Consider the following 18,247-nt stretch of genomic DNA (forward strand, 5'->3'; position numbering starts at 1 on the left):
TTGGAGGATCTACTAGGGAAGGAGCACAGAAGAGAGAGTGTAAAAGCCTCAATCAGATGGCATCTCTGTGCTGCCAATGGTTGGAGGCTGGACAAGTGTTCAGGGGAAGAATCATACTTGGTTGCCATATCACACATGCTTGCCCTGTTCTCCTGCATCCCCTAGGCAGCTCTGCTTGCCCTTGCCTGGGGACAGAACAGGCATAAGATGAACCTTTGGAATGACCCCCCGGTAGCTGCTCTAAGGGACAGTCTGTAACTGCTTAGAAAACAAAGTTTTCCACATAGTCCCTTCTTGTTCTCAGATATATTTATTTTTTAATGAGATTAAGTGGTTTATCACTCCTTAAATATGGAAGATGGTGGATTGGAGGGGTGGGAGGAGGAAAATGACTCTGTCAAGAATTGAAGAGTGCCGTGGATTAAGCACCTTATTTCTTCTGTTGTTCTCTCAGACAATACAGGAGGTTGCAGGCTACGTGCTCATCGCGCTTAACATGGTGGATGTCATTCCCCTAGAAAACCTCCAGATTATACGAGGCAATGTGCTCTATGACAACTCTTATGCCCTGGCAGTTTTATCTAATTACCACATGAATAAAACCCAGGGACTCCGGGAGCTGCCAATGAAACGGCTATCAGGTGAGATGGGGGCAAGAGGTGGAGGTACCTGTAAAGCAAATTTCAACTGTAAGGTTATTGGTATCAGGATCCAACTGAAGATCTCTCAAAGTCATATGCCATCAAATCCTGCTTTAAAAATAAAGATCTGAATGTGGTTCCCCAGTTTCCTACTTGCTTTCCTGCTAGCCAGCCTTCTTCAAAAAATAGAAGAAAGCTCATAATTACCCATTTCAGAAAGATCCAGAAAATCCAAAGTGTGGTGAGATTTATTTGTGTCCACCAAAATGGCAAAGTATCCACTTGCTATTTTGCATTATTTGATTCTAGTGCTTGCATGACAGTATTTTCTGTTAAATTCCAGTGGGAGCTGGTGGTATGTGAGTTAGGGTCTTACACGGTCTCTGGCTGATGGTCTCTGGCTGTGCACACCAGCAATGCCATCTCTGCTCAGTGTAGTGGCATTTGGAGATGTCACCAGGCAGAAAGCCACATGTAGTGGCATCCAACAGCAGCTGACCCTCCAGAACCTGTCAGTCTGAGCCCAGTATTAGTTGGACCATCAGGAGTCCTGGTGCCATGCAGACTGTCCTGTTCTGTCAGCATAGTGTGACTGAGGCAAAGAAATATGTCTTTTATTTCCTGTTCTTTAGATCAGAGATGGAAGACTTAGGCAGTTTGATATTTGCTTCACTTACCAATTTTTTTCCTTCTGTGGCAGAAATTCTCAATGGAGGTGTTAAAATCAGCAACAACCCCAAACTGTGCAACATGGACACTGTTCTCTGGAATGACATCATTGACACGAGCAAGAAGCCTCTCACAGTGCTTGAATTTGCAATCAACCTGTCTTCTTGTGAGTATTAACTTACCAAAAATGCTATGCGTTCCCCCATTTTAGAAGAACAAACATCCCATCTTTTGTGCAGTGGGTTTCAGGTCCACCAATTCCTGCATGCAGGGCCACCAAGCCCTGTTCCAAGGGAAGCCCTTTAATTTCTTCACCACTGGCCTAAGATGTAATTTTTCATGGTGGTTAGGTTCTTAATTCATAGCTCAGTGAAGTCCTTGGGAAAGCTTCTCTTAGTTTTAGACAGTATCCTGCATATGTGTTTCTTCAAAGACAGCTCAGAATAACGTGCACTTGTTCACTTTCCAGCAGTCTTCTGTTTACAATGTAGGGCTCTGGTCTAGACAACCCATATGGGTACCTTCATGGAGTTGCTGTGGGACTTTAAGCTTTAAGCCCAAACTGAGTGCTGTAAACTCTAGTGTTTTGGGCGGCATAGATTATCCTTGCAAAATTAATGATAAACAGGCAGATAAATCTGATGCTTTAGATCATCAGGGAGATGAGCGTATACTTAAAAGTTTGTGTAGCATGTGCTTTGAGTGGGCTCAAGCTAATCCTGCAGCCTTACAAGCCCCTTGTAAAATCCCCAGTCATTTCATGGAAAGGAGAGTTTATTTTCATTTCTGAGCATTTAATTTCTGGCACTGTAAATTGGCAGAAAAACATATTTTCTTTATCTGCTTCCAGTTGCGTAACTGCCTGAGAGCTAATAGCCAACTTCTGTGTTGACATATTTTTCTGCACAGCCCTAGCATAATCAAGGGGTTGCAAACGATACAAGTCAGCACAGGAGTTTGGCTCTAAACACCACAGAAATGTTAACCTTTAACTTTTCAACTTGAAAAAAAAAAAATTCTTTGGTCTCATATCAAATCAATCAACTCTTCTTGGACAAATATTGGCATTTGTTCAGCTATTTGATGAGGGGAGGGAGGAGACTCACATGTAGTTAACAGGAAGAATCACTCTAGTAGGAAATGCCTCTTAAATGTAGTGAGTTCCAGATTAATCTGCTTAGACAGCCATTTATGATTTTATTAAGTCGTTTCTGTGGGACTTTGCTTGTCATTAAGAGAAAAAAAAAGGAAGAAAAGAGTAAGGAGGAAGGGATGGGAAAGAGTACGGCACTGAATCTTCAAGGTCAGGCAGGGTGTCCGTCCATCCTGCCGCCTCGATCATCCATCTCCCACGTAGTCCTACGCCGAGGAGTGTTTTTGGCAGAGGGTGGGAGGAGGGAGCGAAGCAGACAAGTCAAATTACTTTGTGGCCAGAGTAGCTGGCAGTTGCCGGTGAATCTAGTTGGGGTTGTTTTCTTTTTTGAACCTCATTGTTAAGAAACATTGATTTACATGTGGCCTGTAGCGAGCAGCTGGCACATGCCCGGCCGCAAGCCAGCGGTGACTTGCCGTTGCATGCAGACTCCAGCAGAAGGGCCAGACGGGCAGTAGCTGAGATTCCTCTTCCTGGGAAAAATTTGCCTCTTTCATAAGCTAGACTGGCTGAGTATTGCACTCACTTGCTCAAAGGTGTGTAATCTGCACGTAGGACACCTGAGATGAACACAGGATAAGGATTTAAGGTCCAGCTTTCAAAATTTTTGGGCCCTGGTATAGGTGCTTCCTCACCTGACTTACCAAGAAGGCAAGCTCAAGTCTTTGTTTTCTGTGACTCACATGATGTTGTTGTCCATGTTTATAGAATATAATACTCTGCTCTCATCTTTTAGGTCCCAAATGCCATCCGAACTGCACAGAAGACCACTGCTGGGGCCCTGGTGAACAGAACTGCCAGACGTGTAAGCCTGCAGATTAATTAAGAAATGTCTTGTGCACTCTGACAAACTAAATTTCTATCTACCAAAAAACTAACCTGTCAAGTGTGAATTAGTGACACGTGTTTCACACTTGTCCTTCCCTGCATCCTGCTTCGCTGGGACTCCTTGAAGCACACCACAGACAGACTTAGCCCACTTCCCGCTCTTCAGAAGCACAGTTGCGAGGAGGACAGCTGTGCCCACTCTCCCCAAGTAGCACCATTTCTGGAGGGGAAACCTCGAGGTGGTTTGACTTGGGTCTGGATTTCCAGGCAGTTGTGTTGTTCCTCCAGAAGCAAAAGACTGCAGCTGTCTCCTGCTTTGAAAGCTTTTGTCAGTCGCCCACAACTTTCTCCCATCCGCACTTGAGAACATTTATTCTTTAAGTTATTTTATCAAAAAAGAGAGAATGCAGTAGCTGCATGGTAAATTGTTTGCCTTCCTGCTGTTTCCCGCAGAGCCATTCTGTGTGCCAGTTAACAATGCTTTGGATTAATTTCCACAATTAAAAGCAACAACACAAACTGATTTTTGCTGGTTTTAATTCCTCTTTTTGGAATCCCCGTAGGTTTCTTTTGTAAACACAAAAAATGTCACCTTCATGGGAGTAATTGCACTACGTACTGTGCTCAGAGGACCTTTGGAAGGCTCTCAGAAAATGCATAGCCGTTTTTTGATTTGTATATAGAGATACTTGGCATTGTGACATTCAGTTTGGCTGCCTGCTTTACTGTAAAATTTTGCAAGTAGGACACTTGCCTTGATTTTAAGAGGAACAAAAACATCCATTTAGAAGTGCTTGAGATTTTGCAAGGCTTTATTTTTCCTAAGTAAATGTTGAGGAGGAAGATCATCTCTGTTTTTTTCCCTACTTCATTATTTCCTTTTTCTGTAATAAATGGGGAAATGCACAGTTTCGATTCTTTGTTTGTAAAGTTCGGTGGAAAGACTGCTGATGTAGACATAGCGTAAATGAAAGCAACATACTGCTTCAGTTTTCCATTGCGAATAATGACCTAAACCTAAGTTTCTTGCTTGCAAGTATCAGGCCAAATCTGTACAGCTTCTAGAGCTTAAGGAAAAGGGATCGTATAGCTTTTTTCTCTTCATTTAGTATAAGCTTTAGATTTTTTCAGTCAGCTCTGCAGTTTGCCTCTTGAGGTGGACAGTGGCTGTGCACACAAAGCCCTTCCCAGGTCAGTCCCCACAGCTGAGGCTGCACAGCTGTCCTGGTGGTTTGAAAAACCTCAGGTCTCAGCCCTGCAAACTTCCAGCATTTACAAACCCTTGCTGGCTTCAGGAGGATGACTAGGAGTGCATAAAACAAAACCGTTTGCAGTCTCTGGCTCTCCTCTGCAGTCATTTGAGAATCTGGCCAACTGAAAATGTATCCCACATTTCCATATGTGGGAGAGTTTGGGGTGATACGTATCCTTCTCCTTCAAAAAATGTGGGATATTCTGTATGAAATATAAACGTTTGCTGTGATACATGTTTCCAGCAGGAAGCTCTAGTCAAGAGCTATCAAAGTGACGAGCTGTTTTACTCCCCTGCTGATGCTTATAAAAAAAATATATCTAAATGCTGTTCATGTAGAACAATGTGCCTTTTATTCCCCTGTTCCTAGTTGAACAGAGGAGTTGCTATCAGAGAAGATAATGCATATTGTGGAAATAATCTGTTTCCTTGAAAATATATCTTGCTTACAGGCCTGCAAGAAAAACGAAATAATACAGTTTGGGTACAAAAGTGTGCAATGGGAAAAGATAGGAAATATGATTTTACAAAAAAATCACTTATATACCCTGTAGCGGGCTATGTTTTCCAATAATTTTCTGTTAATTAACAACCATCTGTTTCGGACTTACAGAAATTCCTGATGATATTGTCACTCATTTGTGCCAACTGCAAAGTTGATAACAGTTGCTGCAGGGCACAGCCGAAATGCTCAGCATGCTGTAATGCAGTGAATTGGGTTTCTCTGACATCTAATGTCAGGGTCTCTGGATCCGTAATTTTTTGTAGAGAACAAACAACCCAATTTTGGGTCTCTGATACAAACACGTGCTAGCCATTAATTTCTGGGGCTTTTTAATTGTTCTGATTATCATTTTCTCTGCTTTAATATTCAAATGGAGGCGATTTCCTGATTCTCAGCAAAACGTTTCAGGCAGTTTCTGCTTCCCTGCAAAAAGCTGAAGCAGGGCCAGTTCTTCCTCCGGGTTGCTGCACTGGTGCAAAGCCTGTGGGAGTTGAGTAATGAAGATAAAATTTGGCCAAGGAATTGAAGCCTAAAGAAAAATAATACAATATGCATATGAAATCGGTCTGCTGAGTGGGTCTCCCTTCTCTCGGCAAATTTCAGAAATGTTTTTAGTGCACTGAAGGGATCCTAACACCATACCAACCGTGTACAGTTTCCTGTTTTAGTACAAAATCCTGGCAGTTCTCCTGTCATGTTGTTTTTCCCAAAGCTAGCACCGATAATAGCAGATTTTCTCAACAAAACAAGGCCAGATCCTGTTCTATTGCCCAGCTGTAAGATACAAAATCTCGAGGACATGGTTTGCTGGCTGGGACCACAGTGCTTAGGACCTCGCAAGAGCCAAGATAATTACGGTCTATACACAACCCCTTCTCGCCACCACCCACACCAGCTCTTGCCCCTCCCGAGCTTTGGCTTTGTATGAGGACAGAATACTCATCCCATGGGGAAAATGTAGCACAGATCCTGCACCAGACCTTTTCTCTATATTTCTTGATCCCACTGCAGGAAGTACAGCTTAGATGTTCTTCATTCCTGATGGGTTTTTTCTTTTTTTCTTGTGTCTTCCAGTAACAAAAGTCATCTGTGCCCAGCAGTGCTCTGGCCGGTGCAGGGGAAAGGTGCCCAGCGACTGCTGCCACAACCAGTGTGCTGCGGGGTGCACGGGGCCTCGTGAGAGCGACTGCCTGGTAAGCATGCTACACCATCACCATAACCACTTAAATCCTTGACACGGCGAGGCAGGCTTTCAGCTGCAGATCCTCTTCCATCCAAAAAGGCCTCTGAGAGATGCTGACCTGCAGGGTGCTCCAGGGCTTCCCTGCATGGCTGGGTGGTGGGAGGGAAAGGATATGAACATCACAGCACCCTTAGCTGATCTTTACTGACTCCATAGGCAGACCTTCCCAGCACATGCCAAACCAGTGATAGTGCCTTCGAGAGCCCAATCAGCTCAAAGTTGTTGTAGAGCAACTAAGTGTTTGCTGTAGGGCAACTTCCCCGCATAGGCAGGTCCCCACGTCCTCAACTGCCACCATGGTGCAGTTGTTCTCCATGCCAGCACAGCTTTGCCTTGTGCTCCTTAGTGCTAGTCAGTAATAATCTTGGTTTACTAAAGCCAGAACTTGTAATAAGATATGATGGATCTTCACGGTTTTTTGTATTTCGTTGAACTTCAGATGTGAAATCAAGGTTTTCCTTTCTGGTTTTCACTTGCCTCAAAAGCACTGCATTTGGGGGACCCTGGGGCAATGGAGGAAGAAGGAGCCAATAGAGCTTTTTTATGAAAAAAAAATCCCATTGCTTTCCTACAAGAGTTTCAGGGGGTTGGTGCACGCTGTGGTTTTAAGTCTTCTCCATTTTTGCACTACACTTCATTCTGAATTAAGTGACACCTGAGTAATTGCCACAGAAACCATCCAGTCTGGGGTTTGTTGTTGTTATCTGTATTCCTGGTCCCCTTATAAATTGTGTGGCTATGATGCCCTTACTGGCTCACAGAGAAGACAGTTATTCTCTCTGATCTGGAAAGCAAATGAAGAAAAAAGAGGAAAAGAGAGTGATTATTAATTTAATGCAGAATTAGATTGGAAGAACCAACTTGTCTTTCATAAATGCCTGCTAAATTGTTCATTACCTGCAGCCAAATATAATGGCTTCAGTTTAATTTTTAGCCAGAAAAGTCAGTAATCGGCAGGAAAGGACTTGATTTGATTTAGGTTATTAAAAAGCAGCCAAGAAAAATAACATTTGTCTTGATCTGGTTACTGCTTGTAGGGAAAATTCTTCCCATCTAAGGCATGCAGATTTGCTCCTGTTCCCACGTGAATCCCGGCAGCTCTTCACCAGAGTGCTAATGTTTCTTGTTCAGAACAAGAAAACCTCAATGTTCTCTCTTTTTATAAAAAAAAAAAAAAAAAAAAAATTTGATTGCCCAACCTGAAACAACCTTTCACTTTCAAAGCATGAGGAACCATCCCTGTAGCTGCTTGGGGTTTCTGTTAGAGCTGAGCAGGAAACACATGAGTCCATCAGAGTGTTTTTAAAGGGCTAATGTAAAATCATTGACACTTTTTAAAGAGAAGGTAGTTTAATGGGTGCTGCTGTTCAATGACAGGCATGCCGCAAGTTTCGGGATGATGCTACGTGCAAGGATACATGTCCCCCATTGGTCCTGTATAACCCCACCACTTATCAGATGGATGTCAACCCTGATGGAAAATACAGCTTTGGAGCCACTTGTGTGAGGGAATGTCCACGTAAGTTCATTTCAGGTTGCAGCCGCAGAGGAGGTGGGGGGGGTGGAGAGAGGTGGGAAGGGACCTGTGTCATCCCTCTGTGTTATGGCCAAGTGAAAAGACACTTTTTTATTCTCTTCAGCTTCTGTGGGAACCAGGAATGGGTGACAAAAATGAGAGAATAGCTGGTAAAGAAAAAAGCCTCTTCAAACTGTCTGCATCCATCGCCTTCCCTGATTTTTAACCATTGAATTTTGACTTCTGAAGATTTTTCAATTGATGGGGAGAAAAACAGCTTATGAAAATCATCAAAACAACGTCCTAGGGGATCAATCCTATGGATTACCAAAGCAGTATCAACCCTTAACTGGTTCTTAATTGGGACTGGTAGAAAGTCATTGATTTAAACCCTCCCTCTCAAGGCCTGTGGTCATTGCTTCCTCTACAAATACCTGTTTTTTTCTTTCATGCTATTCCATCCCCATGCTTTTTTAACCCATCAAAACTTAAATATAAGAGACAGTTTAGCATACGGAACTGGTATCCCTTTCTGAGGTTGACCATTGCCCTGCCTGGCCCTTACCCTGGAAGAGTGAGTGAAGGTGAGGGATCAGAAGTGCCGTGTATTGATCCCGATTATGACACTGCTGCACAGCCTGACCATGGCAATGTTCTTTTATCCTTCTTCGACCATTCCCTGCCCTGTAAACTGGTGGCAGCACTGTATGTCCACCTACCCTCAAAGGATGTTTGTGAGAAGTCATAATTAATGCCTGTGCTTTGCTAAGTATGCCAAAAGTTCCAAAACACTTTTTCTTCCTAGTATTGAGTTGCCTGTGCAGCCCCCAACACATCCCTCTTGTATTTCAGTGACCTTTGTATCCTTGTTTTTTCCAGACAACTACGTGGTGACAGACCATGGTTCCTGTGTTCGCTCGTGCAATACTGATACTTATGAAGTGGAAGAAAATGGTGTTCGGAAGTGTAAAAAGTGTGATGGGCTATGCAGCAAAGGTATAAAAAGCACGGAATAAACCAATAAGGCTTTAGGATGATAGGTAACTTATTAGAAAAAGCACATGAAGTTCTGACCTTAAGTGCAAATTCAATATAAAAATCCAGTGATAGTCTGGAGATCTAACAGGTGGTTTGATCAGGAAACAGGGCTGTGGAGCATGGTCTCCAACTGGGATACACCACAGGTACAGTAGATAAATGGTGCGTTGTGTGCCTTTGCATCTTGCACGTCAGCCTGCTGCTTCATTTGTCCTCCCCAGTATCTCATCAAGGGGAGAAAAATGAAATTGGGACACAGAGAGAGAAGGGCATGTGCCAGAGCCTGTGTGCAGAGCTGCTCGGACCAGAGCTGCACAGCCAGGCAAGCAGGAAGCTGTTACCATGTGATGCTTTCTGAAAAGCAAAAGTAAGCAACAGATCTATGAAACTCATCTTACAGTGGTAGGTTTGGCCTCATGGGAGTGCTTTGTGAACTAAGGATATCTTCATGTTTACCCCTTTTCGTGTGATTGGGCTTCACTCTTCTCCCCTCTCACTTTTGCATCTCTCTCAACAGTGTGCAACGGCATTGGAATAGGTGAACTTAAAGGGATCCTCTCCATAAATGCCACAAACATTGACTCCTTCAAAAACTGTACCAAGATCAACGGGGACGTCAGCATTCTCCCAGTTGCATTTCTAGGGTGAGTTGCCTGCTGGTCGTTTAGCACGGGAGGAGAAGGGCTAGGGAGAAATTCAGGCTGAGCCATTCTTTTCCCAATTCCTCATTCTGTTTGTTTCAGTGATGCCTTCACGAAGACCTTACCCTTGGACCCCAAGAAGTTGGATGTCTTCAAAACAGTCAAAGAAATATCAGGTTAGCAATGAGTTTTAAGATGAAGTGTTCTCTGGCTGATACTGCCAAAAACACAGAGGAAGAGAAGGGAAACTTTTTAAGCATGTGAAGAGAAGTGTAAGTGAATGGTTTCTGTCTCTGAGCTACCAGGGGTCACTCTTCACAAGGGTGGTCAGCAATGCCTCGCCAGTGTTACGCCCACATAACCCATACTGGTCTCCCATCCAAGGTGTGTGGTTTGGCCAGATCATCCCTTCTGCTGAACTATCAGCCCTAGAGAAGAGTAAAAGCAGAGAAGATCCTCAGCCACCCAAGAAGTATGTGGTGATGCAGAGGCGTGCCACTCCGGCTAAAAAAAGCCAAGTGTGTTTCTGTTTGTGGAAAACCTTTCAGCAGCTCCTTAGGGAAGCGTGCTCAGTGGCTTGCATCATCCTCATGGAGACACCCTCTCTGGCCTGAAGAGCTCTTCCTTGGGGTGAATGTGTCTCCACAAGCACAAAGCGGCCAGCGGAGCACTCAGCCACTGTCTTGCACCAAGTATCAATTAGAAGTAATTTTGTTCAGCCCATTATAAAATAAGCGTAACATCAGAGCTGGGCCCACAGATGTGTCTCCAGTTACCCTTTTCTTTCTCTCTTTTACCTGTCTGGTTCCCTTCAGGGTAGCGATGACTAACCCCAGAGCTTCTTACAGCAACCTGCAGTTTCTGAAATTCTCCCCTCCTCCCAAGCACCTCAGCTGAGCAGGGAAATCTGCTTGCCTTAGCATATCCACTCCGAGCGGCTCTCTGTTTCTGCTTTCTTTTCAGTTTTCCTGTTCCCTGAGGGCAGCTCATGAACGGGACAGAGCAATGCCTTCTCCCATCGCACCAGAGCCCACAGCCTCTCACCCGGGGTATCTACTGGCCAGAGCCATCATCACTGGTGGCTCAGTGTGGCAGGATGTGCAGCTCACCAATACACTCTTGTCTTACTCTCCTAAGCCCTTGTGGTGGGATAAGCAGTAAACTGTTTATAAAACGGGGTTTAAAAATATCTCCCTGCTCCCTAAAATGTCATGTTTGAGATTCCCAGATAACTGTAGGGAAAGCACAAGCACCTTCTCCTAGCACAGGAGGAGCTTGACGAGGAGGTTCTGTTCCCAATACTGGCTGTGGGTTTATCATTATTATTATTTTTAATCTTCTTTATTTCAGGATTTTTGTTGATTCAGGCATGGCCCGATAATGCTACTGATCTCTATGCTTTTGAAAATCTGGAGATTATACGAGGCAGAACCAAGCAACAGTAAGTAAATCATGTGCCAGAGTTGACCATAAAAGAAACTCTGTTTAGAGCGGTGCTTGTCTGAGTACATTAATGTAACAAGCAGTGTGAGACTCAGGTGTCCCAAAAGTGATGCAAAATGGGAAAAACCCTGTGAGGAGTACAGCACCATCTTTGTAGCAGTAGTTAATGTGCCATGGAGGGGTGAGACACCCTCAACTCTGTGCTGCATGTGGAGGGCTGCCCTGAGCCTGCCCTCAGGACCAGAGTCTCCCCCACCAGCCTGGAAACACAAGCAGGACAGAGAGTGCTCTTTGCATTCCAGGGCAAGTTATGATGTGATCAGAAGCACTTAGGGATTTGAGGAAGTTGGGCAGTCAGTGATGGAGGTGGTGGCTACCAGGAGGTACAGACACTGGCAGTGCATCCAGTGCCCTCCTGGGCTTGCCCCAACAGGAAGGATGGCTTGGTGGACCAGCACAAAATAATAGCTGCTCTACCTACAACCACTGTTGTACATCATTTACTCAACAGAGTGCACAAGTCCTGCCAGTTTTAGATTAAAAAACCCATGAAAACCAGATATGAGTATTGCGGTTATTTTACAATAGGTATATCATGTACCAGGCATTAAGTTCAGAGGGCTGAGCAGCATCTTGAATAAAATTCAGTTCACAGCAACACACACTTGAAAACCAAAAGAAAAATGTGCTGAGTAAAACCCTGCTTATTAATTCTCTTTCTTCCATGTGTTTTCTTTTTGTCCATCTCCATTTTAGTGGCCAGTATTCCCTTGCTGTTGTTAACTTGAAAATACAGTCCTTGGGGCTGCGCTCTCTCAAGGAAATAAGTGATGGAGATGTTGCCATTATGAAGAACAAGAACCTCTGCTACGCTGACACCATGGATTGGCGGAGCCTGTTTGCAACTCAGAGCCAGAAAACAAAGATTATACAAAACAGAAATAAAAATGAATGTGGTAAGTCATCGCTGCCTACCTGCTCCCCATGGAAGCTCATGCTGAAATGCAAGAGTAATTCGAGCAGTTCTCTCTGTTCCCCTGGCTGCAAAATTCATCAGTATACTGCTTTAATGAAGGTGATGAGGGAAAAGTGGGATTCTTTCCCACAGAGGATGTGGACTTCATGGTGTACAGCAGATGGGAAGGAGCTCTTAACCACTACGGGCATAGTGAAGCCACGTATGTTGAAGGGCACAGAAACTAACTCCAAATGTTGGACTTTTTTGACAAGGCCAGAGTTGTTGTTCAGCCATGCTGCTGTTGACTGCAGTGGTCCCTGGGCCAAAATCTGATTATTTCTCTTTGCAGAATATTAATTTGTTTTATTTTGGAAATTGGTCGTACAATCACAGAATGGTTTAGGTTGAAAGGGACTTTCAAAGACCATCTAGTCCAATCCCTCTGCCGTGTCCTGGGACATCTTCCACTAGCCCAGGTTGCCCAAAGCCCCGTCCAACCTGACCTTGAACATTTCCAGGGAGGGGGCAGCCACAGCTGCTCTGGGCAACCTGTGCCGGTGTCTCACCACCCTCACAGGAAAGAATTTCTTCCTTATATCTAGTCTAAATCTACCCTCTTCCAGTTTAAAACCATTACCCCTTGTCATGTCACTACAGGCCTTGGTAAAAAGGCATTATAAGTCCCCTTTAAGTATTAAAAGGCTGCAATAAGGTCTCCCCAGAGCATTTTCTTCTCCAGGCTGAACAACTCCAACTCTCAGCCTGATACTGGTTTAGCTTTATTATATGTGTGTTAAGCTGTCACAGAGGAGCTCATTCTTATTTTGAAAGGTCAGAAGTGACTTTTAATTTCAGGCTTTGGGAAATAAGAGAAGCATGATTATTCCTCTTCCACACTGCCAGGGCCACTCACATCTGACTTGGAACAGGTTGGAGAAACTGGCTGGTCAGGATAGAGTCCCTGGCAGTGCTGTGTTTTCTTTCTCTCCTGCCTTGACATTCATGGCTTTTCTTGTCTCTCTTTCTCTCCCAGCTGCTGCCAGGCATGTTTGTGACCCCCTGTGCTCGGATGTGGGCTGCTGGGGCCCGGGACCCTTCCACTGCTTCTCCTGCAGGTTTTTTGATCGCCAAAAGGAGTGTGTGAAACAGTGCAACATCCTGCAAGGGTAAAGTGTCTGAGGGCTGCTTCAGGTTTTGGCAGTGATTTGGGGGTTTTGGTTTTTGAAATGTGTTGTAGCTAGAAAGAAAGCAAACAATAGGGTCTCTGGTTGCATGGGATTTCACTGGCTTTGCAGAAAACGTTGTGTGAACACAGTACCTAGCTGAGGTGGTTCTCCTTCGCCATTCAGCGTTGCTGAGGAGTTTGCTTTGCCATGGTGACTACAAAGAAAACATCCCCTTAAGCCCACAAGAAGACTATCTGGAAGCCCAAGGAGGCTAAGCCTTATGCTTTCTTCCCATAAGAAATAAAGGAGCGTAAAGCGCCGGTGAAAATCCAAGCTATGCGTGTCGTGTAAAACACATTGAGGAAGAGCTGGAGCCATTTGCAGTCACCCAGAGCTCGGTCACCCCCAGAGCCAGGGCTTCACTGCTCAGTAGGCTTCCTTACAGCAAAGGCACTCGTATTTGCTCAAACGAGCAGCTCGCCCTTGCAATTTGTAAAGTTGCAGTCAAGGGAGAATGAACTTTCATCCGAAAAGCACTGGGAGCAGCAATTTCAGGCAGTTATTGCTTCAGCCTCCCTCAGGCCGAGCAAAACATATCGCTGCCTGTGTGTCAGGGCTGCGGCTGGGTTTTTCAGTCAGTTCAACAGGTGATGTAGGTGGGAAAGGCATGTCTAGCACTGGAATTACAAGGATTTTTTAACAAATCTTGCAAAGTTTGATGTTAAAAATCATGAGTATTAAGCAAGTACTTGACAGGATGCTGATGCCCCTGATGTTTATATTTCTCTAGCAACTTGCAGTTCAGCAGCTGGTTTTTTTTTGTAAGTGAACTCCCTCCAGCAGCTATTATGACCTGAAAGGCAGATCTGGGCATTTTTTGTGTCAAATGATGGGTAAATTTAGTTTAATTAATAACACCATTACTTGAAGTGGAACAGCTTTATTGCTATTGAAACCATCTGTTCCCAACTTTCATATTTTAATGATTCATTGAGTGTTGTAGGGAGGGGATGAATTTAATTATCAGTGCATTGCTGTTTAACTTTCCTAATTATTATTTGGAGCCTTGGAATCACTTGAACTATTTTTGCTGATCTCTTTGCATCACTACCGTTTAAAAGCCTTTGGAAATCATTGTGAATATTCTGTGTCATTAGCTTAAAAGGGAAAGTAAACTAATTTGTAGTGTGCAATCTGGAGTGCCATGTGTTTCACCGTCAACCAAATATCCTTTACTCTTACCTCCCCCTGGCTGCACTGGGCAAGTGCTACTGGTGTAGCCAGGAGAGTCCCCCTGTACCTCCTCCTGTCTCACTATCATCATCCCAATCTATTTAAACTGGAAAAGTCAGGAAAAGGAGAGATGACCACAATTTACCAGTCGCTAATCAGCCTGGTTTTTAATGACTTATCTTTTTTGTTTGTTTCCAGGGAGCCGAGAGAGTTTGAAAAAGACTCCAAGTGCCTCCCCTGCCACCCTGAATGCCTGGTGCAAAACTCCACCGCGTACAACGCAACCTGCACTGGACCTGTAAGAGCAGATTCAGTTTAGCAAACTTGCATCTCTGACCGTGTATTAATACATAATTCCTGTGTTGAGATAATCTTGAGGTCTCATTTACCTTTCTCCAGGATGGAGTAGAGAAGGGGGCGATTAGAAATCAAGATCTTGGGGCAGGGCAGAAAGACAGGATAAGTAGCCTCAGGGTGTTATTTTTCTTTTTTGTCACTCATCATAGGTGTAATCCACAGTCAGAGGCATTGTAGGACCTTTCTTTTTTTGTGTCTTTTTACAGAAAAAAGAAAATCTTACTTATGTATGTCACGATATGGTAATTTGGCAAACATTTCAGGAACATGTAGCTACTGAACTGCCAAGCTGGTGTGAACAAATTAAATTTCCTTATTCAGAGTGAAAAAAACTGTTTAAAATAGTGGATTAAAACAGTAGCTTTTTGCGTTTTTGAAAAAACATGACAAAATCGTTATGAAAACAAAATGTTTACTGAAAAATATGCCAGAAACATTTTTTACTTAAAACCGTGTTCCCTTCTTTAACTAGGTTATAGTAAATACCTATGTTAATATTCAAGTAATTGCAGGTGTAAATTATGTTCAAAGAAAGGCAATCAAAACAAAATAATTGGATTTTCAAATTTGTTTAAATATTCCAAATTCATACAAAAGCTCTTTCTACAAAAGTTAATACAGTGTAGTCTTGCTAGTCATACAGTCTTCCTCAACTTTGTTCTTTAATTTTGAGAATACTCTTTTGTGTAATGAAATGTTCAGTTTGGCAATGGTGCAAAATTATTTCCTTTTGATCAGATCAAACTCCTATCTTAATTGTGAAACTGTAATTCTCTTTTTCTTTTCTTTTTTTTTTTTTAATTGAAATCAAATTTCCTACTTCCATCACAGATCCTCCTCTATGCTACTTAACACAACTCTGTAAACAACTTTGCCATCCCCTGCAGCCACTGAGTGTTCCACCCTTGCCAATCATCATTGTGAAGAGTCACTGCTCAGTAATGTGAAACATTTCCATCCTCTCTTCTAGGTTAGACCACCATGGCCTCAGGGATGTTATCAACATTATAAGCTTCTTCAGGCAGTGACCACCTCCTTGTTCCATATTTGCCCAGCATCTAGTAATCAGTCTATTATAGTGGCCCTTAGACATTACAGTAATTAATTTAATCGTCATATATATATACTATAGTCCCACTGAAACCAGCACTGTGGATCTGGTCTGGTTTTTCTCCACAGTAGCGTTTGACCCAGAATTTCTGGTTCCCCTGCTTTAAAATATTTAGGGCATTCCTGGTGCTGTTACAGTCTGAATAAAAACAGTTCTGCCAAAAATGGCCACAGGCAATGCCTTTAAACACAAACTAAGTGCTTTTCAAAGGAAAAAAAAAAAAAAAAAAAAAAAAAAGCATGAACTCCTTGGGTTGCCTCCATTATCCCCTGCTTCTCCCTAACAGAGGAAAGAACCCGTGCTGAGATACCAGGAAAATAATGATTTCAGGCCAGTACTTCAAGGAGGTGTCAGCAGGTCATTTTAAATCGTGGGATGGTAGATTGCACCAGGCAAGAGCCTGGCCCTCTGCTTTTCAGCTTGCCCCTTATCAAGGTGTCATTAAATTTTAAATGAAAAATGCAAGCTTTCCAACCAGGCAGAAGGCAGGGGAAGAAAAGAGCAATGCTGAAACTCAAGAAAATATTAGCTTTAAACATCAGGCACTACCTTTTGTACCATCCATCCTGCAAGAGCAAATACCTGCAAGCATATCAGGTAGCAGTAAAACCAGAGGATGCTGAAAACTTCCAGCAGTGGAAGGCACTTAGATTTATTTTCTGAATTTCCTCCTGAATAGGTTGATGTAAGGACATTATAAACAGGCTGTTTCTCTTTGCAGGGTCCCGACAATTGTGTGAAATGTGCCCATTTTATAGACGGCCCCCACTGTGTGAAATCCTGCCCAGCGGGGGTTCTGGGTGAGAATGACACCCTCGTCTGGAAATATGCTGATGGGAATGCTGTTTGCCAGCTCTGCCATCCAAACTGTACCCGGGGGTGAGTAAAACCTTGGGCTGAATGGGGATGGAGGAAAAAGAAATAGGAAAACAGTTAATCTTAAACTCTTTCTCTTCCTGATGGGATGGTCCCATTTCAAACCACCAAGAAGGAAAATTAGCAGGCAGCAAGAGAGGTCAGGAGTACCCAGGTAATGTAAGCAGAGCACGGCAGACTTTGTGAACAGGAAAAGTTCAGTGGCACTTCTTTACACAGAAGGGAAAAAAAAAAAAAGGAAAATGTTTTAGGGGATTTGAAACGGGTTTGTTTGTTGATTTAAATAGGAAACTTCCTGGAATTTTACAGAACTCACCCACCAGGGATGCACTTTTTTTTTTTACCACCTGGCTCAGTGCTGGGTCCTCTGGTTTTGGGAGGACCATCAGTGACATCTGGTGGATGCTGGGCTCCTGGGCCCCATGTTTTCTCTGAACCTTTAATTTTTTAGGAGGGAAATCCCAGTGGGGTACCACAGCAATTTTCTTTTTTTCCTTCTTTCCATAATGCTAGCACTTGGTCTGAGTTTGCCTCCTGAGTGTGGCTTTATTAATGGGCATCACAGTAAACCAGATCTGTATAAACCATTTGTGTCCTCATTTGGGGACATGCTTAAACTGCCACCTGGAATGAGCTGTGAATCAAACTGTATTTAACCTACATGACAGTTAGTTAAAATTGTTTCCTCTCCTGGTTTCGGACCTGCAAAGGACACAGGATGCACAGTAAAAGGTTTTAAGGTTTGAGACTTGGCTGTTGGACTGTGATGCTTTCAGAGCAAAAAAAGAGTCCACGTTTGGTTTCTTTTCCTTCACAGGCCCCTGCTCTGTACCCTGCAGGTCTGTCTGATCCAGAATCCTTCTGTGATATGCCTGTAAGAGAGAAGCTATAATGTATTCAGACCAACCATCATCCCATTATATTTTAGCTATTTCAACTGCCAGGTCATTAAAGAGCAGAGTGCCCAGGCCTCCACCTTCATGAAGAAAAGGAGATGAAGAGTTAAACCAGCAAGTAACAGCCCTTCCTAGTGCTCATAGTGAATTCAATGCTCTGGTTTTCAGATGTAGCTGTAACAGCCATATGGGTTTGCCATGATTTACAGCGATGCCCCCAGTGTTTTGTTACAGTCTCAGGCAAGGCTTATCAGGGCTTCTCATCACACGCCTGAGAACAAGTGATCTTAGCTGAAAATGCATCTTCTAATAACTTTGTTCTTTATTAATGACCTCAATAGTCCCCACCGATACAAACTGGCCACGGTGATCCAATATCCTTCTTCTAACTGGCCACATGGAAATGGCTGATTACTGGGGCAGCGTAATGAGTAACCACATCTGAACAAGGTTTTCCATTGTGCGGCCTTCGCAGTGAGATCAAAACACTAGACTCGAATGCAAACTTAGAGGAACATAATCTGCCAGACATAGATGTAACAATGAGTTGTGCAGTGGCTCTATGTGCACAACCAAGTCCCCAGCGCAGACTTCATCACAAGAGTCAGGGGTACCCAACATATGGCTCAGTGTATTTGGCCATGTGTTATTAAGGCAGAACATAAAAAGTAGGATCAGTTTCATCTCTTACAGGAAAGAACTGGGCTAAGTTTGCTACAGT

The 18,247-nt window shown here is 43.5% G+C and overlaps 1 protein-coding gene across 2 annotated transcripts in view; it reads left to right on the plus strand.

Annotated features, from left to right (window-relative positions):
- EGFR (epidermal growth factor receptor) overlaps positions 1 to 18,247 on the plus strand; it is a 166,165-nt gene that overhangs the window by 116,132 nt on the left and 31,786 nt on the right. For both annotated transcript variants that reach the window (XM_074900889.1, XM_074900890.1), the window contains exons 3-15: positions 455 to 641; positions 1,342 to 1,476; positions 3,200 to 3,268; positions 6,123 to 6,241; positions 7,669 to 7,810; positions 8,687 to 8,803; positions 9,363 to 9,489; positions 9,589 to 9,662; positions 10,837 to 10,927; positions 11,686 to 11,885; positions 12,921 to 13,053; positions 14,485 to 14,584; positions 16,476 to 16,633. In XM_074900889.1, the coding sequence (XP_074756990.1) occupies positions 455 to 641; positions 1,342 to 1,476; positions 3,200 to 3,268; positions 6,123 to 6,241; positions 7,669 to 7,810; positions 8,687 to 8,803; positions 9,363 to 9,489; positions 9,589 to 9,662; positions 10,837 to 10,927; positions 11,686 to 11,885; positions 12,921 to 13,053; positions 14,485 to 14,584; positions 16,476 to 16,633 (1,652 nt within the window). The remainder of the gene's footprint in view (positions 1 to 454; positions 642 to 1,341; positions 1,477 to 3,199; positions 3,269 to 6,122; positions 6,242 to 7,668; positions 7,811 to 8,686; positions 8,804 to 9,362; positions 9,490 to 9,588; positions 9,663 to 10,836; positions 10,928 to 11,685; positions 11,886 to 12,920; positions 13,054 to 14,484; positions 14,585 to 16,475; positions 16,634 to 18,247) is intronic.

This window comes from Athene noctua, chromosome 2 (assembly GCF_965140245.1).
Source record: "Athene noctua chromosome 2, bAthNoc1.hap1.1, whole genome shotgun sequence".
Taxonomy (NCBI): Eukaryota; Metazoa; Chordata; class Aves; order Strigiformes; family Strigidae; genus Athene; species Athene noctua.